We start from the raw sequence: 14,875 nt of genomic DNA on the forward strand, positions 1-14,875 counted from the left end.
TTCATTTGCTGCAGTAACTCAGAGGGTTGTCTGGGATTACAGAAGGGAAGCCCTGAGATAGTCTCCTTTGACCAAAACCTTAAGGAATGACTACTGACTACTTGCAGTTGCAGTTTCAGCAATCTTGCAGGTTGACTTCAGGGATGCTACTAAGTGCAGCATCACAGGAAAAAGATTGGTCTTTGGGGAACAGCTACTGGCAAGACCAGACAAAGATCTCAGTCCTCAGTGCCTACTCTGTCTTTGCTGCTATTGAGAAGTGAAGAGGCAGTGAGAAGGGCAAAGGTGTACATATACTTTGTGTAAGTCTCTTTTCCTTTACATTTTTCACACGGTGAAATAAAGCAATGCCTGAAGAAGGCCATTGTGTTGACCATATGTCACCAAGGCTGGGTTCCAAGGGAAAGATTTACAGTTGGATGCTGTCATACAGGGCAGGGAACCCATCAAAACTGCAAGATTTCATGCCTTAATTTCCAAAAGCATATATATGTGACACACCCTAAGCATGATATCTTGGGGACAGAGAGGAGCAGCTGTGGACAAATCGATGAGGATGCAAAGGTACAAAGATCTGCCTAACCATTACACCATTTCCTAAATGACATTTGAAAGCTTGTAACTTCTGTGTCCTTTTTCTCCAGCACAGGACTTTAAGATCCTGCGTTTAAACACAAACTACAAAGACTGCACATGAAAAAGAGTACCAGGCATTGCTGAGTTCCAGTTTGTGTAGAAAACGCCTTCACCAGTCACCCATTTGAAGATCCCTTGCTCTCCTGTGTCAGTGAGACCAATCCAGAAGTACTTCTCAGCGCTCAGACCAACAAAACTGGTCAGGTAGGCTTGCTCATATCTGAAATGAGGTGAGAAGTTAGATGAGGATGAAACTTAGTTATCCTTTAGTTTGCTGTTTCTCAGCATCCTAAACTACACAAGACTAGAATGAATGGAGTCATTCCCCCTCAAACCCCTTTAGGTTTCCTTTTTTGTGGAAATGCCTCACTTAAGTGGATACCAGAGGAACTAGCTTCAACAGTAGTCAAGGCTGTGATATACTGAAAAACTGCTCCACACAGAGAAGAAGCAACTGTGATCTTTTCTTTGAGTACTGGAAAACATGAAGGAGTAATGAACATTTGGTTAGTCAAGATGTACTGTATTCAATATTTTTCTCCAGAAAAAGGTCATTCTTTTATGGTTCCACTTTTTTTTTTTTTTTTTTTTTTTCCCTGACATTCTCAACTATTTTATAAAATGCCATAAGTTTTCCACCAGAAGTACAATGTTTAGATTCTTCTCATACCTGTCTGCTATACTTGTTAAATAACCACCACTCCTTTCACAGGTTTTCTTTGCTTCTGAAAATGTTAAAGGTGTATGTCCAACTAGATAGCAGTAAAAGCCATGCCTTTCCCAGCCCTGTCAAGAAGAGCACATGTAATACACTTATAGATAAAGAGCATATGTTTTAGTACTTGAATTTCAATGTACAGTTTTAAATCCACATATTTTTAATATAAGCTAATGTGATAACATATTCATTTAAAATCCAGTAGACATAATAATTAAGTTTTGTGAGCCTACAGAGAGAGATTTAATTTACATGATTCCCTCTCTTTCAACAACTAATAAATCGTACATTTTAACTAAGAAAAGTCAGAGGCATGTAGAATGGGGAGTGTATTCAGATGTAGATGAATAAAACATTTCTTTGCTCAGAACCACAGAGAATGGTCTGTGTTATAGTGAGACACTGAGTCAAATGTACTTAACGTTTCTAGGCTAAAAGAACTGTAACTAGACTAATTAATTGATGTAACCCATCAGTTCACTTTAAAAGTCCAACTGAAGATAGCATAAAAACTACCAATGATGAAAGGTCTGGAGCACCTCTCCTATGAAGACAGGCTGAGGGAGTTGTGGTTGTTCAGTCTGGAGAAGTCTCTGGGGAAACCTTATAGGGGCCTTCCAATACAGAAAGGGGGCCTACAGGAAAGCTGGTGAGGAAATGTTTGTCAGGGACTGTAGTGATAGGACAAGGAGTATGGTTTTAAACTAAAACAGGTGAAGTTTAGATTAGATAGAAGTAACAAATTCTTGACTATGAGGGTGGTGAGGCACTGGCATAAGTTGTTCAGAGAAGCTGTGTATGCCCTATCCCTGGAGGTGTTCAAGGCCAGGCTGGATGGGGCTTTGGGCAACCTGATCTGGTGGGAGGTGTCCCTGCCCATGGTAGGGGGGGTGGAACTGGGTTATCTTTAAGGCCCCTTCCAATCTAAACCATTCTGTGATTCTATATTGAGAAAGAAAATATTCAAAATTACATACATACAGCTGAATTCCAGTTTCCCCTTCTTTACCAGCTCAAGGTATACTTGCTGTGCCCAAGAAAGGTTAACGGTTAATGTATATATATATGTATATCTGTGCTCAATATTTTATATCTGCCTAGTTCCAGTTAGTGCAATGAGCCTCTGCTGTGTTCCCTGTATAGGGCTGTGGGAAATGTTACTAATTATTGAACACTAGTAAACAGGAAAGTAAATGGAAGAAATAAAGAGAAGAATAAAAACAGTAGGATACAATAACTTGTTCTAAAAATAAATTCATTTATAAAAAAAAAAAAAAAAAAAAAAAAAAAGATTGTTTTGATTTGACTTCATTAGCAATTAGATTTGTCATCTTACATCACGTCACTGTTCAAAAATTGTTCCCAGTTTCTGCTACATCTTAGATAACCACAGATGGTTAGTAGAAGAATATAACATATGCACAAAACCACAGTAATGGCTTTAGTCTTTTTCGCAGACCATTCTGAAAATAATGCGGATGACTCATATTAGCAATAACAAAATTAAGAATAGCTTTACTGTAAGTAAGAGAATATATTGAAAATTATCACTCTTGATTTACAAACACACTTACTAGAGGAAAAAGATAATCTCGATGTCAAGTGGACCTTGTGAAGACAATGAGTTTTTGTTAACCAGATTATTGAAGATATTTTATTGTTACCTTCAGACAGGCACGATCAGTCTTTAGGGTCCCAGAAACTCCCTGTAGTGGCTTTCTTTTGCAGATATAACCTAAATTCCTATCACAAGGAATGTCTGCCCAGTATCCATCCTAGGTGCAATTTAGGAAGAGGTGAAAATTAGCCGGACAGGATGTGTTTCCTTTAGAAATTTTATTGGTTATTTTTTTACAATATTTCTTCAGTGGGAAAATAAAGTTCTGTGTTCTTTGAATGAATTCCAAGTACTCGTGCTTAAATGTGAGGTTGTGTTAAATGTCATAGGCAGTCTGTTAAGGTTTGCTTGGCATATAATGTACACCCACAGTCAGATATGAGCATTTATCTAGTTATCTCTAATTTAATTTAGAACAACCATCCTTTGAGTGAATAAAGACATCATTCTCTAGTTCCGTGCACTCATACTAGAAACAAAAATGAAACAGTATAGTGCTGCAGAAAGGTGGGATAATTTTACCTCTCCTGCCATAACAACACAATCTTCTTGTCCGTTGATTGCATGGGTTGGTTCTCCAGGCAACCATTTGGTGTATGTTACAGGAATCCCATCACTCCACTCAAAATACATCTGCATGCTGAGGTCATTCAGGCCAATCCACAGCTCATCTGTAGCTTCTAAAAACAAAAATTCACCTGTGAGAGACACCTGTTGTGACAGGAGCAAGATTTCTAGGAGATAAGCTGATATTGTCATGTTTCAATACAAATTTATTTGGATTAGATGACAGGGAAGTGTATTTTAAGATCTCATTCACATTCTTCTTTCAAGAAGTTAAAAAGTGAGATAACAGCAGGAAATGAAATTCCTTAGCTTTATCAGTAAAAGTTGCTCCCTGTAGCTATAGCTACAAAGTATCTGAGGCAGAAAATCAGCCTAAACACTGTAGCCCAAATAGAGCTGTTTTTTCCTTAAAGTGATTTTATGCAGTCAAAAACAAATGAAAATCAAACTGAAAACAATGAAAAATAAAAGAGAGAGTGCTAAAGATTCCGCTCGTGTTTATGGGGATTTTTGTGATATTTTTTTCTTTTTATTTATTTTTAGCTATATATCTGTATGTTTCCCTGTAAATAATCATATGAAACAAATAAGAAACTTTTTTAAATGCTGTAAAATTTAGAATAATATTTCTAAATAAAATAAATAAATTTCCCATTTGTCATAAACACCTCCCTATATAAATACTCACTGTAACCAAGCTGAGATAGTATGAAGCCATGCTCTTCAGGATTGTGAATACTGACCAGATTGCCATTGCTCTCATTGCAGGAAGTTAAGGCTTCTTTCCATACCCTGGGCTCTCTATGAACCATATAACAATGACCTGCATAGGGCAACCATCCTTCTGGGCATTTAACTGGCAGCGCATCCCCTCAAAATAAATACATATTTCAAGTTTTTAAATGATGCAAACAATACAATGACATTTGAAATCAAATAATAAGCTAATTCAAGTGAAAACTGAGTGATTACAAATAAGCAGTACTTCTATTCATTCCTCAGATGTGTAAAACATTTTAGTCTGTTTGCTGTTGCACATTGTACTTTTACAGAAAACATGCTGTATTTAAAAAAAAAAAAAAAAATCATAAAAAAACGGAGCCCATGGTAACTGGTCTTCACTAGTGTGAAATATTCACTTTTGGATGGGGAAATATTTTGAAATTGCACATGCGGTGTTTTCATACAATATATCCCATCCAATTTTATTTTGCAAGTTTTATACAGGCATTATTACTGCAGCACAAGTAATTCCATGGCTTTCCCTGATAATTGTCACTAAATTAATCACCAGAGAACAAGAAAATAAAACAGTGCAGTGGAAAACTGGTCTGAAGGAAGTTGATCTATTTTGCCGTCTTTGCAAGTCACATACAATCTCATAGAGAAGGGCTCTAGCCTGTTGGTGCCATCTCCCAGATTTCAGTGAGAAGCCTAGATTTTTTTGTTAGAACACGCCTCAGGGATGGTGAAGCATACCTAACTTTATTTTCTTTCACACTAGGATGTACAGTCTTGGTACATCTGTGATAACACATGGGTTAGATCGTTGCCTCTGGAATCATGTATAATAGCATGAATTAAAAATTGCTTATGTGGTTCCTAAGTTTCAGGAACATTTCCAATATTTAAATGTACTTGGTTTAAGAAATAAAACATGCTTTGTTCTGTTCTACTCATCAAAGCAGTAGACAAAGCAGTTTCACATCAAGTGAAAATGACTTTTTTTTTTTTTTTTCTTTTTTAAGTAGCCGTGGAATTTCATCTAAGTGACACAAATTTTGCTTTTATCAAAGGTTTTCTATTTGCTTGACATACCTGATGGAAGACTGAAAGGATCCAATGTGAAGTTTTCCTTTTTACAGATATAGCCAACTTTCTTCTCACATGGCTGGTTTTCCCATTTAGCATCTCTTCTGGGATTTAGTACTGCACAGAGTTTCTCAGGCTCAGGAGAAGGACTTCCTTCATAAAGTGAAAAACAAATTATTTTTATGTAGCACAGGTTTTATGTCAGCAGCTGAAAGAACAATTTACTTCCAGCCTTTTCATGTGTCAATTATAGACTCATGACTTCATTGCTACATTTATTTTTCTACTGCAGATAAGGAAATGTAATTTAAAAGTACCCATCAAAACATTTTTTTTCGATGCTTGTTGCATAATTCACATTTTCTGCCATATCTGATTGCAGAATTACCGTCTCAAAAATATGATGGTCCTATAAGTTTTGTGAAAGTTGTCAGTTTGCACAAAAGAGAGACTAAACTTAGAGCCCACACTGATGGAAATGGTGCAGCAAGTTTTCTCCTTTTCCCATTGACCATTTATTCAGCCCGTACGTGGGTGTCAGCCATAGATCCATTAAAAGTCATCAAATGTATAGCTCACAACCAGCTGCAGCACAGCTAATGCTCTTGCCCAATCAGTAGATACTGGACGGAAGACCCCTTCCAGACACTGAAGGGGTACCTGTAGTGATGCTGCACTCAAACTGTAGGAAATCAGAGCTCACGGTTTCATAACTCATGAAACATCTTGTTTTGTGTACATTTTGCAGTCAGTACCCTGTTATACTAATAGAACTAATTAGTAATGAGCTTAAAGCCCTAAGTTACTTTCATGGAGTCAAAGGACACAGTTTGAGCTAATATTTTGGAGCAGGAAGACAGTAAGGCAGCATCTTTTCTTAATTGATATTCAGGTAAGGAATTTTTCAGATGCGAAGAGAGAAAAATGTTCTTCAGAGTAAGAGCCATGATCTGCTAGTGATAAAAAGAAGTTTCAAAAAATGAAAATTAGAATTCTAGGTCTGTATTATAGAACAAAACCAAGTTCATTGAGTGAATATTATTAAAAAAAAAAAAAAAAAAAGAGAAAATGTAAAAAGAAAAATTAACTGATCTGTGAGATCTGTTGTCTAGCAGTTGAACAGAGAGTGATGTGAATTGATCAAAGTCCAGCAGGGTGTGATTCTTCTTTGGGGGAGCATGTTAAATGGTTTCAAGTTCCTACAACTGTGTTCAGTGGAGCACAAAAATCATAATATGGAATTCCCAAAATATAATAACAAATCAGGTGGATGAGACATGCCAAATCACAAAATGGGAAAGCAAATCTCCCTGTTTCCACATTGCCCTTGCAGGGTAGTCTTTCCTTTGTATGTTAGCTTCCAGTCCAGCATCTTTCAGCATTGTGCTGGAATGAAAAATGTCCACTCAGGCCCTTCAGAAAGGTTCTTTCTGCATGCCCCCTCAGTGAGAACTGCAGATTTGTTCCTTGCTGCAAGCAAGGTCTTCTCACATGCCCTTCTGCTGGGTGCATGTCTCTGCCCCGCCTGCCTCTGCATCCTGCCCTCCAGGAGGTTCTCTAGGACCACTGTGTTAGGGGAATGAGCAGCGTTCCTCTTCTCACAGAGGTTCATAGTTCAGTGAGTCTCTCCCCTCACAAAAGATACAATTTACAATAGTTATGCATTAAACTGGAAATATATAGTAGTCATTTTGTCTGGATACAGGAACTCCAGGGCGTCGGCTGCTTAACCTGAGGACCAGCTTCTCCTCTTCTCTGCAAGCCTGAAGGGATTTGACTAGTGGTACAGAAGGTAGAAAACCCTCTGTCAGGCTCAGTGGCACTGGGCTTTCCCCCCATTCTTTGTGTCAGACAAAAACAGGTGGTGCAGGGGAGCCTTTGAGACATAAGGAGAGCCAAAAGATGGACTTACGCAGTAAACGAACATTCGGCATTTGCTGCACACTGCTACCATGACAACCAGCAGGAGATCTTCAAAGACAAACTGCCAGTGCTGTGAACTCCATTTACAGCCTTTCTCGAATTTTAAAGAGGAGACTAGAAAGGAAGAAAAGTGTAGGAGGCGAAGGGAAAGGCTGATGTTCGGACAGCTGAGTCCTTGCAAGCAGCAAGGTCTGATAACCCTTATGTGAGCTGGAGACATGGGTTTTAGCTCGCTTGAAGGTAAGTTGAAGAGTGGTTGCACACTGGAACAGGCTCCCCAGGGAAGTGGTCACTGCACCGAGCCTGACTGAATTTAAGAAGAGATTGGACTGTGCACTTAGTCACATGGTCTGAACTTGGGTAGACCTGTGCGGTGTCAAGAGTTGGACTTGATGATCCTTAAGGGTCCCTTCCAACTCAGAATATTCTATGATTCTATGATTCTAAGTATGGTATGCTACAACTCAGCGCTTTTCACTTTAGCTACATCTGGTAGAGCATAAGTTTATTTAACCCTTCTGTTAGAAACTCCTTTTGATACACAGTGAAAAAAAAAATCATCATTCTCAGTTTTTTAATCTCATGTCTCATAAACCTTTCAAACTTAATTCATTGTATTCATGGGGAATACTACAGTTCTGTAGTTAATATGCATTCAACATTCTGTCAGGAATGATTCATTCAAAAATCTGTTAACAAAATAAGATTACAACCTGTTGCCCAGTTTAAGTATCTGAAAGGAAAGCCACCGCTCCACTGCCAGCCGCTGTTGAGATTCAGACTGTTAAGCCCAATCCAGAGGGGGGATCTCTTGCTGTCAATCAGATCTAGGTAACCAAAAGAGTGGGAATTCTCATCACATTTGTTATGAAATGCTCCATGACCTCAAGTTTCAGAGGAGGATAATAAATGTCTGTTAGTGATTTCCAAGTTCAGCACAGAATTTGTGTTTACTAGTAATAAATTCAGAGACTTTATTCTGCAGGTGAAAGGTAGAGCATGGGAAAAGATTAGTTGACATATTACTTTATCTGAATTTAATATTATTCTGTGGTTGTATGTAAGCAATAAGCCCTAAAAAGGGGCTTACTGAATTGCAACTGTTAACATTTACAAGTTTAGTAAAGTTTGGTGAAATTAATTCAGGGTCTTCATTCTACAGAGTCCATGCATAAAGCCACAAAGTCTTTATGCAGATTTTCACTGGTGTTTTGTACAAAATTTTTATTTTATTTTAAAAAATCTGTATTATTAGGTCTACAAAAAGAATACCGATTTCTTAGTACAAAAGTCATATATTGACTATCTACTATAATGATTTTGTTATAAGGTTCTTTTCTTGGACTGGTATGTTCATATGTTCTGAATTTGATCCAAATCTTGCTTAATTAACTGGAAAATTTTAAATTATTTGCAAAGAATAATAATAATAAAACTAATCTTAAATGACAACTCCACAGCTTTTATAAGTTCCACTTTTTAAAAGTGTTATTTACAGTAATGTCAATACTTTCCTAGCAGCGGAAATGCTAATAATAATTTAATTATTCATTGTGATGTTATTAAAGCACCAAAAGATTTTTAATCAGACAAAAACTCCTTGACACTCTTTTTATTGCTTGTTTGCTCACCTCTTAGATACATTTGCTCATGTATCTCTGTGACACTTAGCAGCTCTGCATTCTGTTGTTGGCAGCTCTTCCTTGCTTGGTGCCATGTGAGAGCTGACTGGAAGTTTATCTGGTAGTAGGTTCCTGTCAAAGGATCTACACTCCAAAATTTGTCATTGTCACTGCCTGTGTAAAAGAAAAGATATTTAATAGTGCAGTTTGTTAGAAATATAAAAAATGTTATGAGAAAATTTAACTATAAATTTACTTGTGAAATTAGATCATTCTAAACAAACCTAAACCCCTAAAACCCATACTTTTCAGTTAGTGTGCTCTTTATTAAGTAAAAGAGGGTTTGCTATTGACATTAACAGAGATGATCTTTTATCCTTCATTTACAAATTTTCTGCCAAATCTGATACTCTTCAGGTTAAAAAAAATAAATAAATCAATAAAGCAAAACTACACCTTAGCCATTATCTACTCTGAAAATCTTTTCAGATTTTCAGAAGCTCATAAGCTATATCTGAATTAATTCTTCTCTGAAATACAGCTGAAATGCAAAGATTTTCAGTGATGGAAACTTTACTCTTTAAGTTATGTCATCATTTATCTTTTTTTAATTTTTTTTTGTACATCCTATTTCTACTCTTTGTGGGTCACTAGAACTTAGAAATTGTCTTCTGGGAGCTTTTTCTTAGCAAAACTGATCTCTGGGTATTTGCTAATACACTGTGATTACAACTTCCCTTACATTTTTCTTTTGTTAAGGAAAATAAGTTGGATTTCTTGAACCATTCTTCAGGAAAAAAAAAAAAAAAAGAAAAAAAAAAAAAAACACTTTCCTATTTTTCTATTGTGTTTCTTTCTTGCTAATCCATTTCAATATTTAACATTCATTTTGAATTGTAGACCCAGGTATTGATGACAATGTCCAACAGTTATATAATGCCAAATACTTCTTGTTTCCCAGTTTGTACAGGGAGGGTGTTTTGCCTCTTTTAAGCTATTGTGTGTAATATTGCACCAGGTAGTCATCTTCAGTAATGTCAGTGAAAAAGATGGTGGTGGTTGTTGGCTGATTATGAGCTGAATCTTGTTTCTCCTATCTATCAAAATGACAAATTTGATTGAAAAATGAGTCTGTGGTATAACACTGAAATATTAGGCAGTATTTTCATTATTTTCAGTAACGCTATATTTTGCTGTCCTTCAGAGTCTGTTCTCAGATGCACATACATTTATCTGTTGGCTTTCAGTGTAGCATGAAGCAAAGCAAGGGAGAAGCCGTCACGTGGGAAACTTTACAGGGGAAAGGCTGATGATGCAGCTCTTCCAGTAAGACCTGTGAACCAATCTTCTTCCTTTTTGTTTTCAGAAAACAAACTACCTTCCCATGGACTGTAGACCAATGTTGTCATGCAGAATAGAGATTTGCATGGATGAAGACAGTTGTACTACCATTACCACAAATAGCAACGAGGTAGGAAAAATTATAGACTGTGAGTAGCATCTCTATTTTGAGATTTGGCTAAATGTGGTCATATTTAAAACATATTGGTATTTTCTCAGGTATTAACTACTGATGGACATACCCAGACAACTTCAGTTTGACTGTAGACTCACAGGAGATGTATTTTGTTTCTTCTGTAAGGAAGATTATGTCATGGCAACACATCTTTTAGTAAAATAAAGCCACCACAAGAATTTTCCTTTCCATGTTTGTAACAACATTTCGGTATTGATGTATTTACTTAACAATGCTGTGTGATAACACCTATTTCAGCATTTGAGACTTACTGACTGTTGGACAGAATCCATACAAGTGATCCACTTCGAAGTCAGGTGTTGTTGCACACCAGAGCAAGCCATCTGACCGGCCAGCAGCCGTGCACCCAGTGTACCATTTACCATGGAGCTTGAAAGGGAAGGCACATGGAGCTCCATTGGCATTTCCTAGCAGTGTAAACAGATCTGAGGGGACAAAAGAGAAATGATAATATATGTATAGGAATTTCTATTTTCTGAAAATATCTTGTGTAACAGAATGGTAGCATGTATAGAATTATTTCCTTATGTTTACTATTGGCAAAAACCTTAAGGATTTTTGTCTTTCATCCAAGAACGATAATACAATTTCACTAGTACTAGTAAACTGCTTTAGTTTATTTAATTAAGCTTGTTTAATTAAATAAAGTGCTTAGAATAAAGCTAATCACTAAAATAACTTAGAACTACCTTTGCTTTTAAAGTAAAGAAATAGAAGAAAAAAATGATTTTATTTTATTTTTTTTTTCACTCTGTAGCCAAGCACCTCTGCGTCTCTGGATGGAGGAATGGCAGCTTGAGTGTATGAACTGATCATCCAACATTGCTTCAGGGGGAACAGCTGCTAAGACTAAGGGGAGCAGAAATAAAAGAAGTCTGTGATGGCAAACAAATGAGAACATGACACTGTCAGGATTAATCTTCAAACATTACCTTCATGGCCTTGAGAACACAAGTCATCCCTGGTTCCATGGATCTTCCATTTATTTGTTGTACCTGACACCTTGTTCAGTACAATATTGTCTTTTCTCTTTTTGCCAGCACTGAGAAACAAATCTTCCCCTTGGATTGCCAAGCTTGCATTTCTGCACTCCCATTTTTGGAATTCACTTTTCTTGTTGCAGGGATACAAAGAAATTTTAGCCTGGTCTTGCTTGTAAGGCACTCCCAGACATTGTGCAAATGCCATGCTCATCACCTGCTGGTCAGACACCCATCTGAATTTTTGTAATTCACTATTTTTGTTGCAAGCAGCTGTTGTGACTTCATGAGATCTCTGAGCAGTTAAGCACTGTTTGCTATCCTCATTGTATATTAAAAATATTTTATCATCTGTAAAACAAAATAATCAGAATTAATGTATTTATGGTGAACATATTATGAGGGACCTTGTAAGGAGAGATACGTATTTTGTTGACAATTCTATGCTAATCTCCTGACTCATGTCAGAAGACAAAATTTGAGTCACTTTTGTCACATCAGACAGCATTTTCAAGCCTTTTCTTTCTTTCTGGTAAGGAAAAATAAATGCATCTCATATAAATATAGTGCAGAGCAATAACAATACATAAATTATATTATGACGTAGCTTCAAAAATATCATCAGTACAATAGAATTTTCATGAGTATACTGGATTTTGTTTTTCCACATCCGTGATGAAATATACATTTCTTTCAAGATTTCTAAAAGAGGCCTCACTGAATATTCAGAAGTCTGCCATCACTTCCTGCACATACATTTCCACCAGACTATATTTGTGGTTAATAAAGCTAATAAATTAAGTTTATTTGACCTTTGCCTTCTGTAATTGGTGTGTTCTGTTTTGTTTGTTTGTTTGTTTTTCACGTGACCTTTGTTTATTTGATTTTTGTTTGTTTGTTTGGGGTTTGTTTGTTTTTTAAGGGTGAAAAATGATGACTTATTACCTTGCCCTCTTCCAGTATCCTCTTAGTAATTCATTTATCATCAGAAATCAATACATATAAACACAACCAAATCACTCAACAATTGTTACAAGAACCAATACTGGGCAGTATATAGAGATACCAGGCATGTGTCTGTGCATTCCTGTAACATCTTTCTATTTGTCCAAGAGTAACAGCACAACAGAATATGCAATACCCTTCCAAACACTAAAGTAAATTCCTAAGCTAGGGACAGGATGTTAGGGGCACTGTCAGTGTCGAACTGTGAGCAGAATAGAAAGTGCGGGAGAAATTTTGATTAATGTATTTATGACAATTCTTGTTATATCTGTGTTCAATATTCTCTCTCCACAGAAGGTCCTGTGTATTTTTAACAGCTTTGTAATTTATGAAAGTTTCACTTCTTCAAATCTGGATTCAGAATTACAACACAGTTTCTTCTTTCCTTTAGTTTAGTTTTAGTTTTTTACAGTTTTCAGTTTATTTTTTTATGTTTATTTTATAAGTTTTGTAAGTTTAGTTTTTTATAAGTTTTATCTTATATTAAATCTTTTAATTATTACAGCTTACTACTTAAGTGCAAAGTGTAATATACAAAATTTCAGCCATTGCCCTCATAATTGAATCATATTGGGTCTAATAATAGGAATTCTCACTAATAATTGTGATGCTTGTGATTGGGCCATCACATGGGGTTGGCCCATGTGATCTGGCAAAGTGCAGGGTAGACATCCTTTTTTCACTGGCTGGTGCTGGCACAGCTCACATGACACAGTATCTGCTTTCAGAAGCTGTAATTCATATCCTGATCCTCCACAAATTTAATGAATTGAAGGATGGATAGGGAAAATATCCTTGAACCTTATCACTATTTTAACGTCAAAAGGGAAAGCCAGCTGAAGTCTGTTCACAGTCAGCTACAGAGCATTCACTGCATCTCTTTGCCTTACAGTAAAGGTTGCAGTGACTATTCCTGGGCCATTCTTGACTCGGACCTTTACAATATTTTTTTCAGTTGCCCCAATATTATAGCACAGACTCCATGGCTTCTTACACATTGTCATCCTAAGGACAGGATATACACATAAAGCACTCTTTCATTCTTTACGCTTTCTTATTTTTCACAACTCTTTCCATTTACTTCACATAGTAGACATACCCAGTAATTAAGATGCATCCAAAAGAAATCATTAGCTGAATGCATGACTGTCTTGACTTCTGACTCTTAGCTTTGTCCTACCCAGACTTTTCCTTTCTCTTTAAAAGTGAACCAGTATCTCTATCTGTATTGATTGTAACTCCAGTTAGGATGAATACGAAATAAAGGATAATCAAGCTGCATGAAAATCTTAAAGAGCTTAAGAAATGAGCAAGAGAACAAAAGCTTCTACTTTCACATGTATTTTTGCAGAGGATAAAGAATGAAACTCACCGAGTGTCTGAAAAGCAGTATGAATGAAAGAGAGGAAAACTAAGACTGTAGAAAAAGTCAAGGGTTTCATTCCTTTCTTCTTATTCACAAAAAGATGAACAGAAATTCATTGTTGAAGTAATGATCCAAAAAGAGTTGTTGGTGCTGGGTCCTTCTAAAACACTTCCTTGGAGAGTTTTAATTGAAAGAGAAAACTCTGGGCTGTAAATAAGGAAATATCCTGTCACGTGTGGTATTTTGAATTCTAAAACGATTACAAAATTCTAACTTTGCATCTGAAAATTAAGTTTCCTTCCATTCAGATGCAAGTGACTAAGTTTGAACAGTTTGACATAATTCTGCTATTTTTTATTGTTATTGTTGTTGTTGTTATTATTATTTAATTATTGATTTTTCTTCTCTGGGATATTTACTTTAAATCTCATGCCTGTGAAACTGAGAAAAAAAAAAAAAAAAAGTTCTTGACCAGGTATACAGGTATATGCAGGTATATATAGCAGGTCAATGCAATAAAGGATGTATTTAATTTGGCTTGCCAAGCAGTGTTAACTATCACAGTGTGAAAAGTTAACTGGAACAAGATGATTTAATTTTGGTTGGAAAGTTGACAAAGAGAATACTATGTACATACATTCATTTTGTCTTCGGGTTATCAATGGGTGACACTATTGTGTCATAATTTCATGTGAATTTGACTCAGGCGAACCAATGCAAATTAGACAAATCTTTACAAATCTTTCTGTTAATTGATGATTTTGACAACAAAACAGATTGAAAGCTACCTTTCAGAATTACTTAACACATAAAATATGAATGAATTTTAACGCTTAAAATTCATTCTTTGCACCATGTGTGAGACAAGCAAAAAGAAATATTCTCAAAAAAAGAAAAAAAAAGCTGTAACCCTTTCTTAAGCAGAAATCAATTCTAGCTATGTGGCAAACAAACAAACAAACAAACAAACAAACAAACAAAAAAAAAACATTATTTGTTTTGAAGGAAAAAGATATTCAGCAAAAATTACCTTTAGAATTTTGTCTCAGTTTTCATAGCTTTATTATGAAAACAAATCCCCCAGTATATTC

At 36.0% G+C, this 14,875-nt stretch overlaps 1 protein-coding gene across 4 annotated transcripts in view; it reads right to left on the bottom strand.

The window, feature by feature from the left end:
* LOC137852259 (macrophage mannose receptor 1-like) overlaps positions 1-13,989 on the bottom strand; it is a 34,269-nt gene extending 20,280 nt beyond the window's left edge. Inside the window, exons 1-11 of one of the 4 annotated variants that reach the window (XM_068673817.1) lie at positions 13,791-13,989; positions 11,366-11,764; positions 10,685-10,858; positions 8,906-9,070; positions 7,988-8,101; positions 5,358-5,504; positions 4,228-4,410; positions 3,495-3,652; positions 3,019-3,129; positions 1,307-1,422; positions 708-856 (exon numbers count right to left, since the gene is read on the bottom strand). In XM_068673817.1, the coding sequence (XP_068529918.1) occupies positions 708-856; positions 1,307-1,422; positions 3,019-3,129; positions 3,495-3,652; positions 4,228-4,410; positions 5,358-5,504; positions 7,988-8,101; positions 8,906-9,070; positions 10,685-10,858; positions 11,366-11,764; positions 13,791-13,860 (1,786 nt within the window). In that variant the 5' untranslated portion in view covers positions 13,861-13,989. The remainder of the gene's footprint in view (positions 1-707; positions 857-1,306; positions 1,423-3,018; positions 3,130-3,494; positions 3,653-4,227; positions 4,411-5,357; positions 5,505-7,987; positions 8,102-8,905; positions 9,071-10,684; positions 10,859-11,365; positions 11,765-13,790) is intronic. The other 3 variants (XM_068673816.1, XM_068673819.1, XM_068673818.1) reach the window with 3 other exon arrangements.
* Positions 13,990-14,875: the final 886 nt, after the last annotated feature.

Source organism: Anas acuta, chromosome 2, assembly GCF_963932015.1.
Source record: "Anas acuta chromosome 2, bAnaAcu1.1, whole genome shotgun sequence".
Classification (NCBI taxonomy): Eukaryota; Metazoa; Chordata; class Aves; order Anseriformes; family Anatidae; genus Anas; species Anas acuta.